Genomic DNA, 21,943 nt, shown 5'->3' on the forward strand with positions numbered 1-21,943 from the left:
TCCATATGCTACTTTATATATCTAGATGAACCTTGAGATGAATCACATTAAATACAGTACATCTAAGACTAATGACTAGGTGCCTGTACCACCCACTTTTCAGGAACCATGGATGATATGCAACATTAAGACCCTTCTATCTCTTGTGATAGAAACTGGACTTGAGTCCTTCAACCAGATGTTTTTGGCCTTCAACTCCTAGAAATCCTAACAGCTGGTAAACTGGCTGAGATTTCTGGGAGTTGTAGGCCAAACACCTAGGGAACCCAGGTTGAGAACCCTTTCTCTAGAGACTGGATGACCATTTGACAAGAGTACTTTGCTCATTCCTGCATGGCAGAATGGGGTTGGATTGAACTATCCTTGTCATCTGTTTCAATGTTATGATTCTCTAATATAATTCTACATTTTTCCCCCACATATCAACCTTGTTGACCCGTCTGCTCGGAACCCCAGAACATCCCCAAAAGGTTTCCATAGTTTTAAATGCTAATTACGAGATAGATTGTTGGTTGATAAAGCTGTTTGATGTTATGTTATTGCCTTTTGTAATGTTATTGATTTTATCAAGTTATGTTTTAATCTATGGTTGGTTTTAATTGTTGTTGAATTGGGCGCGTTCCCCATGTAAGCTGCCCTGAGTTCCTCTGGGAAGATGGAGGCGGGATATAAAATAATAATAATAATAATAATAATAATAATAATAATTATTATTATTATTATTATTATTATTATTATTATTATTATTCTTGGCATTTCAACCAGGGCCCAATGGAAGTCAACCTTGTATTATGTTTAGGAAGGCATTGTCTGCTTGCTTTCATGTCTGGAATCCTCTTGATGACTAATGTGAATGTAATAGAAACCTATGAATGCTTCTTTGTCCAATGCAAAAGAAGGTAGCCAGTGCCTACGTGTCCAACATTTTCCTCCTAGATGTTGCCTGAGTCTAACTGTGCCCCTTCAGTGCAAATGGTCACTGATAGATATACTGAAGAGTAGAGGTGTGCATTCGTATAGAATGGCTGTTCATTTTGTGTAGTTTCATTCATGTCTTCTCATTTTCCTATTCGTGTCCCGCTAACGAAAATGGGTCGCCTATACGACACAAATTTTCATCTGGCTTGCAAAAAAAAAAAACCCTAACAATTTCATACCATTGGCTGCAATGGGAGGGCTTCCGAGACTCACCCCCCCCCCAAGCTCGGTTTTTGGGCTAAAGCAGTGAAAAGCGCCACACATGGAGGGCATTTTGACATCGGATATAATTCGGAGGCACTGCTCTCCCGGAACCAGCCTCAGCTGAGGGTGCCAGAATAACTGCTGTTCTTAATATTAATATAAATATGATCATCAAGACCCATTGATCTACATAGGATATAATTGGGAGGTGCTCCTCTCTCACACTCAGCTTAGGGTACCAGAGTAACTGGCATTATTTATATTAGTATTATTTCATTTATTTATTTATTACAATATTTATATCCTGCCCTTCTCACCCAACAGGGGACTCAAGGCGGCTTACAATAAAACGCATATATAAAAATTATACAGTGCAATATAAATCAGTTAAAAAATTGTTAACTTACATCAGTATTCATAAAACACATTATAAAATACAGGTAGGCGTGTTCAGTTCAAAAAACTGGGTCTGTCGATTGAGTTCCAGCGTACATGATAATAATTAACGCTGCCAATTTCAAAAGCCTGGCCCCATAACCAAGTTTTAAACTTCCTACGGAAGGATAGGAGGGAGGGAGCTTGCCTGACTTCAAGGGGAGGGCGTTCCATAGGCGGGGAGCCACTACTGAAAAAGCCCTGTCTCTCATCCCCACCAGCCGCACCTGTGAGGCTGACGGGACCGTGAGCAGGGCCTCATCTGATGATCTTAAACTTCGAGATGAGTCGTTCGGACAGATAAGCTGGGCTGGAACCGTTTAGAGCTTTGTAGGCTAAAGCCAGCACCTTGAATTGTGCTCGGTAGCTAATCAGCAGCCAGTGGAGCTGGCGTAACAGAGGAGTAGTACGCTCCCTGGACGTTATTATTAACTCCCATTGCTACACATCAGCTGTAATGGGAAAGCAGCCCTCTGTCAGTGCCTGCTTATTGTTACAGGGCCGAAATGAAAGGAAACGAAAGCAAGCACGATGATTGTGCAGCTCTTATTTTTGTGTTGCCTCTCGTTTCCTACGAAAATGTCATCATTCATTTATGTAGATGAACAGTCAAATTGACACAATAGCACGAAGGAAAATGAAGGAAAAATTTTCGCGGACATGTCTACTGGAGAATTCCTTCATAACATTCTCCAACTGGACTACCTTTTGCAGACGTCTGTTCTTCAAGAGTTGAGCTGTTGAATTAAACCAGGTGTTTTTCTAAGGAGCACAGCCTCTCTGCTTATCTTCCCCACCTTCTCAAAACATGTGGGCCAATCTTTCCAATGAGGTATTCGTAGAAGCGAATATTTATGCGTTTTCCCATTTGCCTAGATGACTATAATGGTTGGGTCATTTTTTTTTGGCATAAGGAACTCCTCCCTCCAAAGGACGAGATTCCCCACCAAAGACTTCCATTGGGAACAGGAGTAATATGAACATCTATCTTTTTAAAAAAAGGAAGCTTCTACAAAACCCTTCTTAAGTAAATATTTTGAGTAAAGGAAAGTGCCAGCAATAATGTTTCTGCTAACATATGTCAAACGCTGTCAGAAGAACCTTACAGTAGACGTAAAACTTTTTAGCACTGATTTTAAGAGCCTTGAAAAGGAAGGAGTTATTTTTTCTTCACTGGTTTTTAACTGTACAAGATATTTGAAGAAATTTGAGCTTTTTAAGTGAGCTTTTATTCCACAATCTGACATTTTTGGTTGTATTGTGGGTATATCTGCAGGTGGGAGAAAAAACTCTTTCCTGTTGGAGGCAAGTGTGGATGTTGCAGTTGGCCAGCTTGGTTAACATTGAATAGCCTTGTAGCTGTGAAGCCTGGCTGCTTCATGTCTGGGGGAATTTAATGCTAGTCAAGCTCGCAAATTGTAACATTCACACGTGCCTCAAACCGACAAGAGTTCTTTCTTTCTCCCACCCTGGACATTGCACAGATATATGAACCCCACTTGCCTAGTTTCCAACAGACCTCAAACCTCTGAGGATGCCTGCTGTATATATGGGCAAAACATATATTGAGAATGCTTCTCAAACATGGCCATACAGCCTGGAAAACTCACCACCACCCAGGGATTCCGGTCATGAAAGCCTTCGACAACACAATGATAATATTGAAAGTTGCCTTAAAAATATAGTGAAGATTGGAAAACTGTAAAATATTTTGATTTTTTGTGGTGGGAAAATGTAGATATCATCAAATAGACCTCTTTGGTTTTGTTTTAAAAAGGACGACAGCTGGGTTCTATTTGACCCCAATGTCAGACCAGAGGAGTATTTTCCACCCAAGGGCAATTCAGGATAATTCCAAAGGAGAATATCTTAAAAACAAATAAAGCTCTCTTGTTTCTTTAACGAAACCTAATGATTTGTCTCCTTCTTTAATAAAAGCAAACACATTTGGTTATTGGTTGGTTGTGTATGTATTTATTGTATTTTAGATGCCTTGTTTTGATATGTCTACATGTTTTTAATGCACTTTGATATTGTATTTTATGCTTGGTCCCCATGTGAGCCGCTCCGAGTCCTTTTGGGGAGATGGGACGGGATACAAAAATAAAGAAGTTGTTGTTGCTGTTGCTGTTGTTGTTGTTACTTATGGTGTTTCTCATTCCAGTTTCCCATTCCACTGCTACTTTTTGTTTGTTGTGTAGATTATTTTAAAATACAGTGTTAGGTTCCAGGACCACCCACAATAAGTGAAAATCCACGAAGTAGGGACACTATATTTATTTTAATATTTATACATTATTTCAGTAGTTATACAGTATTTAAGTCTTTATCAACCAATCGTGTGTTGATAAATCGCCTCCTCCTCCTCCCGTTGCCTCTTGGGCTCCTTTTCTCTCCCTTCGGCTTCTCCTTCCTCCCTTCCTTAGGCTGTAAATCGTAAATTTTTATGATTTATAATATTCTTTTAGTGTTTATTGAAAAACCGCAAAACAGTGATTCTGCGAAAAGTGAACCGCGAAGTAGTGAAGGTACACTGTAGTGGATATTGTAAGCTGCTGTGATTTTTGTAAGCAGAAAACACTTAATAATAATCTCTTCCCCCTCCGCTTCTCCGAGTCTGCCTTTCTCTACCTAGTAAACATAGAATATCTTGAGCCTTAAACAAGTCTATTAGGCGCTACTGCGGCAACAAACTTGGAAAATCGTGGGGAGGAAAGCCGAAATGAAGGGGGAGATATGCATGGGGAGAGACATAGAGAAAGCAACAGTTTTTGTAAACCTCGCAAAGGTCAGAAAAAGGCTTTTTGGTAAGTATGCAGAGGCTAGAAATCAAATCCCATTTCCTATCATAAGAAACCAGTTGTTTTTAGCAGCAGCGGTTAATGTACTGTATGTGAAAGATTTAAGACTCACTGGAAAAGCTTTGCTCCTGTTTTATTGGGCTGCTATTGAAAAGCCAACAGCACAACTTCAACTAGGTGCTTTGAGATTTCTTAATGGGCTGTCAAGGGCAAGACACCAGGTCTGTGCTCGGCTCGCTCTTTCCTGTACATTAAAACAACAGGGGCCAAAATGATCATATACAGAAGTATGAATTACTTGATGCTTTCTCTGTTCCATATGGCCGGCCATGTCTTTGGCAATTAATCATGCTACAGAATCAGTTGAGCGCTCTCCGAAGCATTGAAGTCCAAGGTTTTAGTTATACCTGCGCTGGGCTAAGAAAGAGTAAGGGGGGAAAGAGGGGGTCGCAGGCGTAAAATAGCAGGATGAGGAGTTGCTGGCGCCAAGGCCTGAACAGCTGGCTTCTATAAACAACCTCCCCCTTTTCCTCGTCACTTTGCTTTCTTCCAGAAACGTGGGGCCATTTCTCATTGGGATAAAAAAAGAAGAAATAATTAACTCCCCCCTCCCCCCAAATCAAACCCCTCCTGCTGAAGTTGTTGAGTGAAACTCTGATATCAAGCATGGCATGCTAATAAACAAAAATAGTCCAGCGGTTAAGAGTAATGTGTCGCAATTGGTAGGTGATAACTGGAAACATACCCAAGATTTGCACTGGAGTGTTACCAATGAGTTTGCACCAAGTAAATGCATTGGGGGGTGGGATGGGAAACATGCGATCTGAATGGATGAAGCATGCAAGCTAAATTGTAGTACATCAGGCCAGTCATAGTCAATGTACATGTTTTACATGTTGTTATATTGGTGTTGTATTTTAATTTTGTTCCGCTGGGTTTGGTCCCCATGTAAGCCGCCCCAAGTCCCTCAGGGAAATGGAGGCGGGATATAAAAAGAAAATTATTATTATTATTATTATTATTATTATTATTATTATTATTATTATTTTATTATTATGACACAGCAAACAAGATAGATATGCTGGATTTCATATCACAAAATCACAAGTCGAACACTTCCCAAGTGTCTAGGACTTTGTGATGTATTTTCGAATGATGCGCGCAGATCCCAGCAGGGTGGCCTTTTGCAGTTGGCAGATCGTGATTTTGTCAATGTCTATTGTTTCCAAATGCCAGCTGAGATCTTTTGGCACGGCACCCAATGTGCCCATCACCACCGGGACAACCTGCACTGGTTTCTGCCAGAGTCTTTGAAGTTCAATCTTGAGGTCCTGATAGCGTTAATGTATTATTTATTCATTGAACTTATTTATTTATTTTATTTATTTCCAGCATTTATACCCCGCTCTTCTCACCCGGTGGGACACAGGGCGGCTTACAATAGTTGGCAACATTTAATGCCAAGAACATAATAATAAAACAAGAACAGTACATATCATCAATTAAAATTATAAAAATACATCATTAAAATACATTATAACATTTAAAACATGTGTAAATTAGATCCGTTTGTCTAAAAACCTCATGCTTCAGCCTTCAATTGGACCATGTCAATGTGATTGTATTACTCATTAAAAGCTTGTGCACACAGCCATGTTTCCATGGCCTTTCTGAAACCCAGAAGAGTTGGGGCTTGTCGGATATTTATATCCCACCTTTGTCCTGATATGGGACCCAATGTGAGATAAAATAAATAAACATAGTAAGTAGATGTGTGCAAATCCGTTCTGTTTTTGTTTCAGATTTTGGGTGTCCCCTCCTCCCCAGTTTCAGAGCCCCCTGTGGCACAGCGGGTTAAACCGCTGAGCTGCTGAACTTGCTGACTGAAAGGTCGGCGGTTCAAATCTAGGGAGAGGAGTGAGCTCCTGCTGTTAGTTCCAGCTTCTGCCAATAACAGTTTGAAAACATGCAAATGTGAGTAGATCAATAGGTACCACTCTGGCAGAAAGGTAACAGCGCTCCATGCAGTCATGCCGGCCACATGACCTTGGAGGTGTCTACGAACAATGACAGCTCTTCGGCTTAGAAATAGAGATGAGCACCAACCCCAGAGTCAGACACGACTAGACTTAATGTCACGGGAACACCTTTACCTTTACCCCCCCCCCCAAGTTTTGTTTTCGGGAAGATTCTGGGAGATTAGAGTTCCATTTTTGTTTTGGGAGGACATGACCTGAAATTCACAACAAAATCAGAACAGAAACATAGCGGATTCTGTGCCATTTCGCACAACCCTACTAGAGAGGTCTGAAATGAGATCCTCATTATGTCTTGAATCCCACTGGTTGACTTTAACCAGTGATTGTATTTCATTTTGATGTTCCTCAAAGGATTGTTGTGAAGATTAGATGAGGTAGAGGAGATCCATGGACTCTCCTACAATCCTGTTGGTGGAAAGATATGACATTAGTATAATAAGTGTGTGTGTGTGTGTGTTATTATGAATGCTGCTGGTGTCACAGTCTGGATAATTAGATGGGATGGATTATGAGGACCTTAGTCCTTGCCAACACAGGTTCCTTCCCTCCCACGCCACTTTTGTTTGCTATAGATTATTAGCTGCTAAGACTACTTACCTTGAAGTGGGAACAGCTTAGCAAAAGCTCAGAGATTTATCCTGCTAATCTCTTTGGAAAGACTAACGAGTGCATTAGATCTCCTGGCAAAAAAGAGAGAAAAAACCCTCATTTGTTGACAAAATAAAACAGGACTCCGAAAACATTGGCCTGTTTAATTCCTGGGATGGCAACTATTTGTGTAAAACGTGGTCTATGGAAAGAAAAAAAAGGGAAGAAACGGTGATGGAGTGGTTTTTGCAAAGGCCCGAAGCTTCTTTAAGGGTTATTGATGGCAATAATTAACCCAGGAAAACCACCTCTGTCATTCCAGTATCTTCCAAGCCCTAGTTTGTTATCTCTTTCTAGGGCCTGTTCAGGATGTGCTCTTGCCAACACAGGGGCCAGAAGAAAGATAACTTCAACAGATCTTAAACATTCCCACTCTCCAAAAATTCTATGCTGAGAGACCGGGAAGATAAGGGAGACTTGCAGGCCTTGTTTGTTTATTCTGCCGACCTCGGGTCCCGAGCCTGTCTTGAGCAGGAAGCAAGAATGCTCAAACCAAAGGTGAATCCAAAGCTTGAAGGCATCACTCACCGTTGAGTAAAACAGGGCCTCTGTAGACAATTATCTGTCATTAAAGTTCATTAAATGAATGAAGAGCTCAAAGTTGACCTTACGTGATAGGACACACAGCTTTCAAAAGAAGATCTCTTCCATCTTTTCAGGACAGGGGCATAGAGGTTTTTGACTGATTTTTTTTATCGGTGTTGATTTGAGGAAATGGCTTGCCCATTTGATAACATCTTAGGTTGAATTTTTTGAACTCTTAACCTTTTAGAGTCAGAACACAACTTTTCTCCTTCTAACATATATTTTTAACCCGGATTACTAAAATGGGCCAAACACCAGAAACCCTTTCATGATGCAGTTTATTAACTTAGTTGGTATTCTTATTCATGGTTTAACAGGGAAAATGCCAGCTATTGATAAAGATTGGTAGGGGTTCTTAATTTGTTGTTGTTTAAAGAAGATGGAGGAAGTTTCTGTCCCTCCAGATCACGTGGGATTGTGTTTTCCATTTCTCCCAACCCTTGTCTGGAACAGATAGGATTTGGAAACTAGAGCTAGTTAGAAATTTTTTTGGTCCCATCTTTTTACTACCGTGTTTCCCCGAAAATATGACAGTGTCTTATATTAATTTTTGCTCCCAAAGATGTGCTAGGTCTTATTTTCAGGGGATGTCTTATTTTTCAATGAAGAAAAATTCACATTTATTGTTGAACAAAAAAATGAACATTTATTATATACTATACAGTAGTTGTCATCACAAACCAACATAACCAGACAAACTCTGAATTCTATCAAGAATTTCTTGTTACTACCATTATTTCCATGTAGAACTGACATTTACCAATCCTGCATGCTCTGGTGTTCTGTTTGCAGGTGCAAACAAAAACTTTTCTAAACAAAAACTTTGCTAGGTCTTACTTTCGGGGGAGGCCTTATATTTAGCAATTCAGCAAAACCTCTACTAGGTCTTATTTTCTGGGGATGTCTTATTTTCGGGAAAACAGGGTATTAACCTTGTGCAACTTTGGAGTTTAGCCCCTGAGAACTTAAATCTGGCCCTTGGGCTGCGAGTTTCCATACTCTTCATCCTGTTTGGCTCTCAGAAGAAAACTCACTTGTGAGAAAAATCTCACAAGTCTGTTATTCTCCTCGCAAAAAACACTGACTGTTTGGAAACATCTTCTTGTTGTTGTTTTTGACATGGAAACAAATAATTGTGGATATTTTTCCTATCCCTAGACTACATTTCTATGTCTGAATATGATTGTACTATAATATAATGTCATATACAGTCTTCCTTCACTTATCGTGGAGTTTCGGTTCCAGGACCACCCGCAATAAGTGAAAATCCGCACAGTAGGGACGCTATATTTATTTTAATATTTATACATTATTTTAGTAGTTATGCACTATTTTAAGTCTTTATCAACCAATCGTGTGTTGATAAATCGCTGCCTTCTCCTCCCGTTGCTGCTTGGACTCCTTTTCTCTCCCTTTGGCTTCTCCTTCCTCCCTTCCTTAGGGTTTAAATTGTAATTTTTTATGATTTATAATAGTCTTTTAGAGTTTATTGAAAAACCGTAAAACAGCAAATCCGCAAAAAGTGAACCGCAAAGTAGTGAGGGAATATTGTATTATAGATTCACCTTGAGAAAATGGGGGCAGCCCTTCCATTGCATTATTGTTGTTGTTAACTTCAACTTACAGTGACTCCTTGAATGAGAGACCACCAAGTCTTCCTATCATCAGGTCTTGCAAGCTCAGGGCAACTGTGGCTTCCTTGAACAATTCTCTCTTTTCCTCCTGCCTTCAGTCTTACCATGTACGACTGTCTTTTCTACTGAAGATATGTCTGAAGTACAACAACCTCAATTTAGTCATCTTTTCTTCTAGGAACAGTTCAGCCCTGATTTGTTCTAGGATGTATTGATTGGTCTTTTTAATAGTCCACAGTATCCACAGAACTCTTCTCCGGCACCCATATCAAATGCTGATTTTCTTCCAGTTATCCTTTTTCACTGTCCATCCTTCACAACCTATATAGATATAGCTATGGTGGCATGGACCATGCTAACTTTAGTATTTGGTGATATATCTTTACACTTCCAAATCATTAGGTCGAATAGGGCAAAACAGCTTCCTTAGGTAGTAGATGCTAGGAAGTATTTGGAAAAGAAACTGTGAGTGTTGAACAAAAATGGAACTGGCAGTCCATTCTACCTCAGTCCATGGAATTATTTGGGATGGGGGACACAAAACATATTGGATTGTAACTGCAAGATGAAGTTGAGAGAGCTGTAATTTTGAACAGATATAGATATGTCTACATTTTTCATGCCCACAGTATTTCTCAATGTTGATGTTGTGCTTTTGAATGATTTTTTTAAACCTGAGATATGATAGGAGACCGAAAGAATAAGAAATTTCAAAATAATCCCCTTCCAACTCTCTGCATCATAGATAGTACCCAGACTGTCTCAGAAGCAATAATGTAAAAATACATTATTTGCAAAGGTTTGTGGAGGGTACTTGTAGAAATAAGCAAGCTATATACATAATGTCTATAATTTCTAATATTAGCCCAGCCAATAGGGCAAAAGAAAATGAGTACTGTGAAAATGAGAGCTGGAATGGCCAGTCTGTCGTGTTACTTAGGGCAATGAAGCTTTAAGGTATTACTTACACTCTGCGTTCTTTGATTAAATACCAAATAGATGGTGGCCATTTTTGACCATCATTTACTGTATTGATCTGGAAAGCAGTAGAACTGTAATAAAAAGGGCCATTGATTTACTGTCCCTATTTGCTTAGGGGCTTTTTAATTAATTTTATGCTTTGTTTCCTATTTTTGTTTTATTATGTTTATGGTCTTTCCTCTTCTACCCCTCCCCTCTCCTGTCTACCTTCCTGCCCTCCTCCCAAGACAAGCCTACTGCTCTGTGAATTCCGAAAAGAAGAGCAGATGGAGGAACAAAGAAAGGAACACGTCGGCTGCCTCTTGCCCCTCCTTGTAGAACGTCAGGAGCTGCGCCAGGAATGGCTCACAAGGTGAGAATGTGATGGAAACAAAAAGCTTAAAAGATCCATCTTTCCATATATTTTTCATAAAGATCTTGGAAAAGTTCGTGTTTGATTATGACACTCCAAACCCCCTGCTAGCTTGGCTGGAAGATTTTGAGAATCCTAGTTCTATATAGTAACTTTTCTAAACCATACAAACATATTATGTAGAAAAGGAAATGGAATATGACTGCAAACAGCTTCAATTTCTGCAGAGCTACAGATACTGAATAATAGCATGACTTGCTAACATTTAGTCCACTTCAAATTGAAATTGTAAGCTTATCTATGATATATTGGAACCAGGGCCAATGTGCTGGAGATGTTTTGGTAGGAAAATGTTACTCTTAGCTGCTATCCTCTCTGGACAATCTGGAATCATCATAATCATCACATTTCCAAGTGTAGGAAAGATTTGCCCAATAACAATACTATATATTTTTGTGAGCTGTCACTGCTGTAATATAAAATATTTTATGGGAACTTGGTCTTGGATGAGCCATTAAGATCCATTAGATTCACAACAGACTTGCTTCTGCTAGAACTGGTTGTTCACATGGAGTATTATATATTTATTATTTATTTACTACATTTATATGCCGCCCTTCTCACCCCAAAGGAGACTTAGAGCAGCTTACATATTAAATTCACATATAATACATTATATTATTAGCATAGTACAATACTATGCATTAAATTACTATATTGTACTATATCATTACATTGTAATATTATTAGTAATATTACATTTAATATATAATATATAATTAATATTATTAAATTGTATTATTATCAGTATAATATCGTAATACATTATAATATTATCAATATTATATGTATATACAATAGAGTAGAACATGATATGGCCAAAGTATAGTTATCTTTGCTTCAAATGAGAGGTCAGTTTTGATTTATTCTGGAACATATTTGTTTCGGAAGTCCGCTGTATCCGTATAACTCTTCTACAGTACCACATTTCAAATGAATGAATTTTGTTTCTGTTCTGTCAACTGTCTTCACTGTCCACTGCCAATACAACTATACATAAATATCAGAAATATTATTTAGTCCCGTCTTTCTCCTGGATGGGTTCCGCTGAATATTTATTTCCTAATAATGCCATATATGATCATTCATTCCCTCTGATGTACAACACAGCTTGATTCCTGCTACTCCTCTTTTACTCTTGTGGTTAGGAAAGAGACAACATTGTTTTAGGCCAGTGGTTACAATCTGGGGTTCCCAGATGTTTTTGGCCTACAACTCCCAGAAATCCTGGCCAGTTTACCAGCTGTTAGGATTTCTGGAAGTTGAAGGCCAAAAACATCTGGGGACCCCAGGTTGAGAACCACTGTTTTAGGCTTCACCTTCATAAAACATGTATGATTGGCATCACTAATATTTTGAAGGTTCTCAAAGGATTTGCCCTCTGTATAAACAGTGGTAAGCATCTGCTGCTTGGTTGGCCCAGTTCCAGTTTAGGATATATGAAAGCAGATGCTGGTAAAATTAATGTGAGTCATACAGCTAGCATCATTTAGCCCAATGGTTGGATTCCTATGAGCCTGACTTGACATGGCCTTGGCTTGGATATACCAGGTGTGCCATGTCTAATTTAGCCCTCCAAGCAGCCATGACACATGATACACAATTGTCCCTGGTTCTTTCAAAAGGCCGTCACAGCTATCAAAGGTGACACAACATCTCAGCATAATGGGCCTGCACAGATTTCCATAACATCGTGAAACAGACCCATTCAACGCATACAACAGGGGAGAGTGCTTATAAAAGCAATGTTTTTGTCATGAAAGGGTGTGTCTCAAGACAGGTCAGCCAATGTCATTACACTGCCATTAAGGATACAGGTATTTTAAATGGTAGCTACTGTAGTCATCTACTACTCCTCAATCTAAGATCCATGGAATGCTATCTTTGGGTAAATGTTGAGAGTTTCCTGTAACTCTACAAACACCACCCCTGCCTATTTTTATGCCATTTATCCTGATGTGAGGTTATCAAGATCTCAAAAGCTTGTCTCCTTCTGGTGGATTTTCACTTGGTTGTAATGATGGTATTGGCCAGTGAAGTTTGGATTTTATTTTGTTCTCAACTTGCACATCTTTTTTCAATTTACCATTCTGTGATGTTTAAAATTGTTTACAGGTTGAGTATCCCTCATGCAGTATTTCAAAATGACTCAAAACCTGAAGTTGTCCATAGGAGTGGCTTAGACTTCAGATGGATGCATGTGCAAAAACTTAAGTTTTATGCACAAAATTGCTTAAAATATTGGCTATGAGCATAAGGCATATATGGAACATACATTATTTTCGCATTTAGATTTGACTCCCATCTTCAGGATATCCCATTATGAACGTATTTGTAAATACAGATGTACTAACATCCTAAAAAATCCAAAACACCTTTAGTTCCAAGCATTTTGGATAGGGGATACTCAACTGTATATGCTTTTACCTCCTTCTTGTTTCGCTGACTCTAATATTTTTTTATGACTGCCTCTCTAGGGAACTGTGTTTATCCTTCCCAGGGCATTTGTGCCTCACTTTGTGCTGGTCATGGACCATAATAAAGTGTTGTTGTTGTTGTTGTTGTTGACTCATATTACTACATATTACTATGTTGCCACCTTTGAAATGTATTGTTAGTTCACGATTCAATTCTACAATTGCACTTGTATTAAGGAGGTGACTTTTTTTTGTTCAGTACATCATGTAGGAAACCTTCGTATCCAGGCATTCCCATCCCCATCTTGTATATGGGTCCCCTATCAGTTTTGCAATATTTATTTATTTATTTATTTCCAATATTTATATCCCACCCTTCTCAGGGTGGCTTACAACATTGGCACAATTAGATGCCTATACAAAATCAATCAACAATACATAAAATCAGTTAAAAACTATTAAATACAGTATAAAATTACAGTATATAAATTTTAAAAATACGTATGCTCAGATCCGTTCGTCCGGTAACCTCGTGCTTTATCCATGAGTGAGTCCGTATCATCTTTATCGTTTATTCGTTGAAAGTCTGGGCACATAGCCATGTTTTTAGGGCTCTTCTAAAGCCCAAAAGAGTTGAAGCTTGTTCATATCTCTGGGGAGGGTGTTCCAATAGAGGAATAGAGTGGGATAGAGTAAATAATATAAATCGCCTAGTGGAGAGTTTTGAGTCTATGTATGAGTCTATGTGTCTGTATCTTTGTTTAGGGAAAAGAAGAAAGGAGGGAGGAGGAAAAGTAGGAGGAGTGTATAAAAAGTGTAACTGTGAGTCGACCAGTTTAGTAAAACGAATAATCAACACGGAGGAGGAGGATGACAAGGGGGAAATGGAAAAAAGACTCTAGTTACATCGTTTTCTGGTCTTTTCTTTTAACAACTACCAATTTACTCAGGAGCTGGAGCCAGTAGACATAATTTAGCCTGTAGAACAAAAATTTTAAGTACTTTGCAGGCATGGGAGTCAAGGGAGGGAAGGGGAGGAATGGGAGGGGGGTGAATGGAGGGGGACATAGGAGTGGACAAAATGCAGGCCTCATTAAAGCTAAACACCTGAAAGAGAATTTCAAGAGCTCTGGGTCTTGAAAGCCTGAGAAAGACTGTGCCTCCAGAGTATTAAATAACTGTAATCACCCCTTCTCTTTCCCCTTTTGCCCCCCAACTTTATTTGATGTTTCCCATCATGTTGACCTGTCTTAAAGAGCCCCATCCATGTGATCTACGAAAACAGACTGTTACCATATACCGCTTTTTTAAAAAACCTCATCAAAGGTTCAGAGGGATGTCTGGAATGAAGGCTTTGCGATAGTAGCCGCTGAGTGGCACATAATGTGGTGAAAGTTATAAAACACCCGTCGCAGCTTTGGCAAAGCAGCCCTGTGTTTTAGAGATCAGCCTATTGTGTACTTTGGAATTACACGAGAAAAATGTGCTTCGACAGGAAATAATTAGCGCTTGTCAAAGGCCAGGCAATAGGTTATAGTATTTTACTTTCAGCAAGCTATCAGGGGATCAGCTAGATTAGATAATAGATTTTCCCCCTCCCGCTCCCCTTCTCTGGAAGTTAAATACAGATGACTCTAATTACCTTAACACTGCACATTGGAGAGAGATATATTATGAACAATGCAACTTTGAGAAATTTAGGTCAAGTAGATGAGAGGGAGAGTTGCAGCCATCGCTTTGGTGGAGTGGGGATAGCTTATGTAAGGCTTTATGTGCATTTAGGGGCTGAATACAAGGGACATAATTCTTCACTGATTTCATTTTGGATGTAAGCAATGAGAAATTATGGCCATTTTCTTTCTGCAGCAAGAAAATCTTCGATGTGTGTAGTGTTCAAAGACTGTTCATGGTTTGGGATCCATTCTGCACAAAATTCACACCTCGGTTTTGGCAACAGAAAATTGTATTTTGTGTACAGGACATGGAAAAATGCTGTTTTCTGTACAAAAAGCAGCAATTGGGTATTGGATGTATGTAGACACATTAAACTTTCTATTCATATCAGTGTTCTATTCATAACACTAAAAACCAAGGGTAAATTTTGCACAGATTTTGTCCTAAATGGCAGAAATTCTCAGCAGTCCAGGTCTTTCCTCATCAAGGTCTTCTCATATTCAAGAAATATGTCTTTCCTCCATTTTTGAATACTCTCAAATATTATTTCCATCCCTACTACCGTATGTATAAGTTCTATAGTTTTAAACTTTATTTTAAAACAGAAATTTGGGATGTAGAACTGCATAAATCTGAATCTGTTTGCATTCTCCTATCTTTATATCCCAACAATGGTTTTCAGAGGTTGAATGGCTGTCTTATTCCAGTAGTGGCAGCAAGGTGGTGTATCTTGCAGAGGTCCAGATAGAGTCCAGGTCTAAGTGCCAAATTAAATTGGGGTTGTTGTATGTTTTCCGGGCTGTATGGCCATGTTCCAGAAGTATTCTCTCCTGACGTTTCGCCCATGTCTATGGCAGGCATCCTCAGAGGTTGTGAGGTATGAAATTGGGGTTTTCAGAAAGGGCACAATCCTGTGATGGGCAAGGCTACAAGCAAAGGAGTAGAATTAAAATACCAGTATTTTGCATCCTAGAGTCTTGCTAAGCATTAGTCGAGACATTTTCATGTCTATACAAGTTCTGGAGAGCCACCAAAACATGGTCTAATGGAAGTGCATCCATCTGAAGAACCTCAGAGGGTTAGATTGGAACCTCAAGAGATCTTACTTTTTGATCTAGGTGATTTATGCTACCACTAGTAGGAAACATACTGATAATCATAGGAAATATGATAGAAATTTAATGTTTAAAACAGAGCAAACCAAAAGTAGGCATTGTTTTTGGGGTGGCTGAGTGAATTATGTCATAGACCAGAGAGACATTCACTGCTTTAAGAGCTAAGGACATGGATTAAAGACATCCAACTTTTTGTGAATGATATTTTTCGCTATGATTCCATAACAATGATGGAACAGTCCCAGATCGGTGAAACTTCCTTTCTGTTGCTCATTTTGCCTACCATAGCTCCCTAATAGAAGGCATGTTTTACATGTGAAAGGTCCCAATTCAGTTCTTGGCTTTTCAACTTAAAAGATCTCCAACAGAAAGATAATAACTTCTGCTTTTGAGCCTCTAGCAACACAGGGCTAGATTGGTCAGTGACCTGACTGAATATGACATCTTCATGAGATCAAAGCTAGTTTCTCAACTCCCGTAGGCTTGAACACAATGTGGTCTTGATTTGCTAAACTGCAGCGTCTTTTATCATTTTGATTCTTGATAAGTTTGAATCATATGTGTGTTATGTTTAAACAAGTAGAAAGACTATCTTGGATTTTTGTAGTCTTGCAAGTTACAGACGCAGGTGTTGGATCCAAAAGGTTCTTCCTGATCCAGAGGCTCATCCAGTTCTAGTTTTTTTGGCAATTGTGAAAATTATCTGGGGAAATGGGAGTAAGAAATATTATAAGGACCTGTCTTTAAGGGCACTGGATGAAATCAATCTGGAAAGTGTATAAAGCCATCATAGTGTCTTAGTGTCCTGGTAAATAGAGAAAGAAAAGTTATATGAAAAATGATGGTATAATGGGGAAGGAGAATGTGAATATGCTCTTAGTGTAACAAAATCAGCCCAAAGCTTCTTAAAGGCTGCCGTTTGTTTATTCTGCCAGATAGGGTCTGATGGACAGATTGTTATAGCTGTTAAAGAGGTTCTCGAGCCCTTCAAGTTGACCTCTTCTTAACCTTCTCTTGCCAAAGGTCATCTTTCTCTTAATAAAGTAAAAGCAACCATCATAGATTCTACTGTAGAGTCAAAAGCTAAAGAGTGTGGTTGTGAATTTTGAACTAGTCATGCAAGGAGAAAAAAGGCAGTGGAGGGAGGGATCACTTGTTAGGTTGTTGGCTTTTAGGGTCACTGTCTGATAATGAAAATTATTACCAAATTGTATGGACGTTGAACTGCAATAAGCAAGTACTGGAAGGCTGGGCCTCGTCTATTGGGTTTGATAAATGAAGTGTGAAGCAGCCCATCTGGCTAAGGACAGCTCTCTCTCTCTCTCTCTTTCTTTTCCCCTTTGACCAAAGAGAAGCCTTTAAAAATAACCACGGTACATATAGAATCAACGACCCAGAAAGAGAGCTGGAATAGATTATGATTTAATGGTAAACGTGGAATAAATGATCACATGGCAAAGAAGACAAAAGAGAAGATGGCAAAGTAATGTTTGTTGTGTGGTGAAAAAATTAAATTGTGAAATGTATTATTTTTACTGTACTTGGTTAGGTTACTGAAAAGCAGGTCCCATGATTTCCATCGGACTCAGTTCCAGGATGACATTGTCAGGAGTACAACCATAGTGTTGCATGTGGTTGTTATACTTTGAAACGGTTGAAAATAGTTTCAGTATATGCTTTACTATAGAGGATCTGGTTGATGTATGTCAGTGATAGAGGGAGTGCTTATTCCAAAATTCAGCTGGTAAAAATAAACGATTTTGACTTTTGAGGAATTTTCACGTTTTGGTAGTTTTTGTGAAAAATATTTTTTTTGCACACAAAAGAATAACTCTTCGGTTTGGCATCAAACAACATTCTATGCAGAAACAACCCATTTTGTATCAATGTGTTTTCTGTTCAAACAATATTTTGTGTATATAAGTCTCTCTGTGTGTATGTGTGTATGGAAAAGTTCAAAATATTTCAGAGGGTCGATCATTTTCTCCCATAGGTTTTCTCTTGTGCATCAACCAATCTTTTGTGTGTTGATACACAATATTTGTGAATATTCTTTATATCCCTACATTGGAAATAGCATAGTCCACCCCCTACTTAATGCAGGCTCTACAATACTATATGCAACCACAGCATCCGATACCAGCCCCATGCATCTTCTGCTTAAATATAGCCAGTGAAGAACAACCCAACCTGTCCACTGGCAGCTCTGACCATTCACCACTTTTCCTTGCAATTGGTCATCATATGTTTCCTTGCAATTTCTTCCATTTGGTTGTAGGTTTGCCCTCTAGAACAATAGAGAAAATCTATTTTCCATCTCCTTCAGTCTTTTAGAGATCCCATCTCCTCTTAATCTGTCTTCTTCTAATGCAGTGATTCCCAAAGTGGGTGCTGGCACCTATTAGGACACAGGGGCGGGGCCAGAGGAGGGGCAGGGCCTCTTCCCAAGTGCCGGAGACAGGGCTGATCACCTGAGGCACCTGTTAGAACACAGGGGGCGGAGCTAGAGGAGTGGGCGTGCTTCTTACCAAAAGCCCGAGAAGGGCTGAGACTCTATACCTCTCCTGAGGCGCTTGTTGGGACCCAGAGGGCGGAGCTAGGGAAGTGGGCGGGGCCTCCTTCCAAGAGCCTGAGACAGGGCTGAGCTTCTATACTTCTCCTGAGAGGCCTTTTAGGACTAAAGGGCAGGGCTGGGGCTGGGGCGGGGCCTCTTCCCAAGAGCGCGAGACAGGGCTGAGCGTCTGTATATCTCCCCTGAGGCACTTGTTAGAACACGGGGGTGGGGTATAGAGGTTCAGCCCCATCAGGCACTCAGGAAGAGGCCCTGCCCCCTTCTCTAGCCCCGCCCCCTGTGACATGGCAGATGCTGCAGGACAGGGATAGAAGCTCAGCCCTGCCTCAGAGCTCGTAACTCCGCCCATCCCAGCCATTTGTGGCCCCGCTCACTTCCCCCTCCCCCTCCCAGCCCTGCATCTTGGGCTAGGGGAGAGGCTCAGCCCCGCCCTCTTGAGCAGGAGCCACGCCCACCCCTCTAAGCCACGCCCCCTTTCCAGGGGGCGCTGAGTCATATTATTTCTGGAAAGGGGATGGTAGGCCAAGTAAGTTTGGGAACCACTGTTCTAATGGAAACATCTTTGTTACAGATACTTCGTTCATCACTCATTTCTCTAAACTGAGAGACAACCGGGGTGTCCCAGAACTCCAACTTTGGCTTTGAGTTTCTAATATGCAATTGTTATGCCACTCCCTATCTCCCTATAAAAAAATGACAATTCAGTAATACATTCAAATGCATCACAGCTAGAATGATCTTCTTTATTTCTCATTGGATAGAAGTTCTTTTTTCTCAGAATGCATCTTGTACTTCCCAAATACTGTCATCCTCCTACTAAGCATGCTAAGTCCTGCGTTGCTCCTCCTATGGATTCGGCTTATTCCTTAGGGTCCTTGTAGTCCATGAAAAGTGTTTACAGAGGGATTGGCTTCCTCGTATCTTGATGGCGTTTCCTCCCTCCACCACTGGGAACTTCCAAGTGCAAGGAACTGAAATTATTGAGCTTCCCAGCAGCGTAGGATGGCGGAAACCCAGTACATCACAGGGCTGACAAATTTATAATCTGTGGAGACACAGCGTTAGTTCCATCATCTGACAGCTGAACCACAAAGTGGTATTAGTATCAGCTGTCATCAGGCCTGTTAAGAACAATGGTGTCTGCCAGAAGCAACAGGGCAGTAGGTGAAGGAGCTGGAAGCAAAGCAGGCAGTTTGTTTATTGCTTGGTCCCTCTCCATTTTCAATGACTGAATTGGTGTTGCAACTGGGAATAAGAAACGGCTGCCTGAGGACTGACAAAATACCTTAGATTTATTTTTAACCCATTTTTGAGGATTCTTATTTTCATGACACCAGTCTATTCTTTCTTCTGTCCCTTAGCAGAGCATCCATTGTGGCTCATAACCCGATGTCTCCATAAAATCTGATCACAAACACATTGCTAAAGAGTGCAACTTTGCACAAAAATGATCATAGAGAATCATTTGAGAATAAATTAACCCCATTCCGTCCCAAGAAATGGTCCCATTGTTTTTGATGAAGTTCAAAGCTGAATTTGCTTTGATTTGCTGGCATTTACAAACACAGTGGACTAAGTGGGCTACAGTGACCATGTTTTTTTCAAAATTTTTCAACCTCTCCAAGAGATCTCATCACAACAGGAATATTGGGACCAGGAGTATTTTGAATTATGTTTTTGGATTTTGGAATGCCAATATTTATGTATATTTATGTATATAATGAGATATCTTGGAGATGGGACCCAAGGCTAAACATCAAGTTTGTTTATCTTTTATACACATAAAATCAAGGTCATTTTATATGCAATATTTTTAATAATTGTGTGCATGAAACAAAATGTATGTACATTGTACCACTAGAAAACAATCATAATCTTAGCAACCCATGTGGACAATTTTGAACTTTGGAGTATTTAGGAATTCTGGATAATGATTACTCAACCCGTCCTGCAATTATTATATTTATTTATGTCCTGCTGTTTTTGAATTGTAAGAGGCTTACAACAGTTAAAATGAATGCTTAAATATTAACAGCAGGCATACATTAAAAGACAATTAAACCATTATAAAATGTGAAAATAATTAAAACAAATTAAAATGGCAAGTGAAACCCAACAACACATTAGGCAAAGCCTCTAGTCCCTGTAGTCCAAATTCATGCAAGTGTTGGCCATCTAACATCTGTTTGAAAACATCCAACAGATGAGAATCCACCACTATCAAACATTTCTTACCATCTGGAAGTTCTTCCTGACATTTAGATGCTTACCTTACAGAACTTCATCGACTGTTGCTCATATCATATTATATCAGTTCCAAGAATCCCAAAGTACTTCACCCCACTTCCTCCACAGTTTCTGAACCTTATTCTAGCTCAGTGATCCTCAACCTGAGGGTGCCTAGGTGTTTTGGCCTACAACTCCCAGAAATCCCAGATCAGGTCTCAGATTATTTTCTTATCCCAGATTATCTTGCAGAGAACTCAAATAATCCAGCGAAAGCAGATAATCTGGTATCAGATCCTAGGATATAGGGCAGTGTAGATCCAACTCAAGTCCTACTCCTGTTCAGCAACAAGGGGAGTTGGAGGAAAGACTTTCATGTTTTAGTGAGTAAAGACAAATAAACCTCAATATAATGAAAATCTGCATGACCATAGCTGTGAGATGCTCTCTCTAAATACTGCTGGGTATCTAAACATGGACTAAGATAAGTCCTCTTGAAAGCAGACTGACGTCTTCTGACTAGCTATTGAAAGCAATTTCAGTCCACCTCATGACCACTGAACCCTACCACTGTATGTCTTGTATTTACAACCTTCTAACTCAGTGGTTCTCAAGCTATGGATCTCTAGGTGTTTTGGCCTACAACTAACAGAAATCCAACCAGTTTACCAGCTGTTAGGATTTCTGGGAGTTGAAGGCCAAAACATCTGGGGACCCATAGGTCGAGAACCACGGTTTTAACTTAAGAGCAATTTAGAGCTCTTCAGATGTTGCTGTCATACAACTATGGCAGCCAATGCTGAAGAATAATGAAAGTTGCTGTTCAGCAACATCTGGAGGACAACATATAGCTCATCATTGTGTTACTTTTTCTAAAATAACACCTTTTAAAAATGCAATGCATTTTGTCCTGTAGCATAGTTCCCTCTCTGAAGTTCCATACAGCTTATTCCCCATAGGTAAAGAAGGAGAAAGAGGCATCTTTGTTGTGACAAAAAAGAGAGAGAGGAAGCATTGACCAAGAAATCTCTGGTGTAGACCCGGTTGACAGGATATGCTGGTAAGGAATAATGGTTCTTCTTTCTGTTAAGATGATACTTTTACAGCAGCGATCTCAATGACCCCTGAAAAATTATTTATAGCAACAGATGAGAACTGTGGGAGGGAGGTGGAGGAGGAGACAGAAGGTGACATTGGAAGGTGAGCATTTTTATAACCCGCT

At 39.7% G+C, this 21,943-nt stretch overlaps 1 protein-coding gene across 2 annotated transcripts in view; it reads left to right on the forward strand.

The window, feature by feature from the left end:
* Positions 1-21,943, forward strand: part of fto (FTO alpha-ketoglutarate dependent dioxygenase) — a 326,740-nt gene that overhangs the window by 127,117 nt on the left and 177,680 nt on the right. The window contains exon 8 of one of the 2 annotated variants that reach the window (XM_062961914.1): positions 10,533-10,657. The exons of the other annotated variant lie outside the window; for it this stretch is intronic. Coding sequence (XP_062817984.1) covers positions 10,533-10,657 — 125 coding nt within the window. The remainder of the gene's footprint in view (positions 1-10,532; positions 10,658-21,943) is intronic. 2 annotated transcript variants of the gene reach the window in all.

This window comes from Anolis carolinensis, unplaced genomic scaffold (assembly GCF_035594765.1).
Source record: "Anolis carolinensis isolate JA03-04 unplaced genomic scaffold, rAnoCar3.1.pri scaffold_9, whole genome shotgun sequence".
NCBI classification, from domain to species: Eukaryota; Metazoa; Chordata; class Lepidosauria; order Squamata; family Dactyloidae; genus Anolis; species Anolis carolinensis.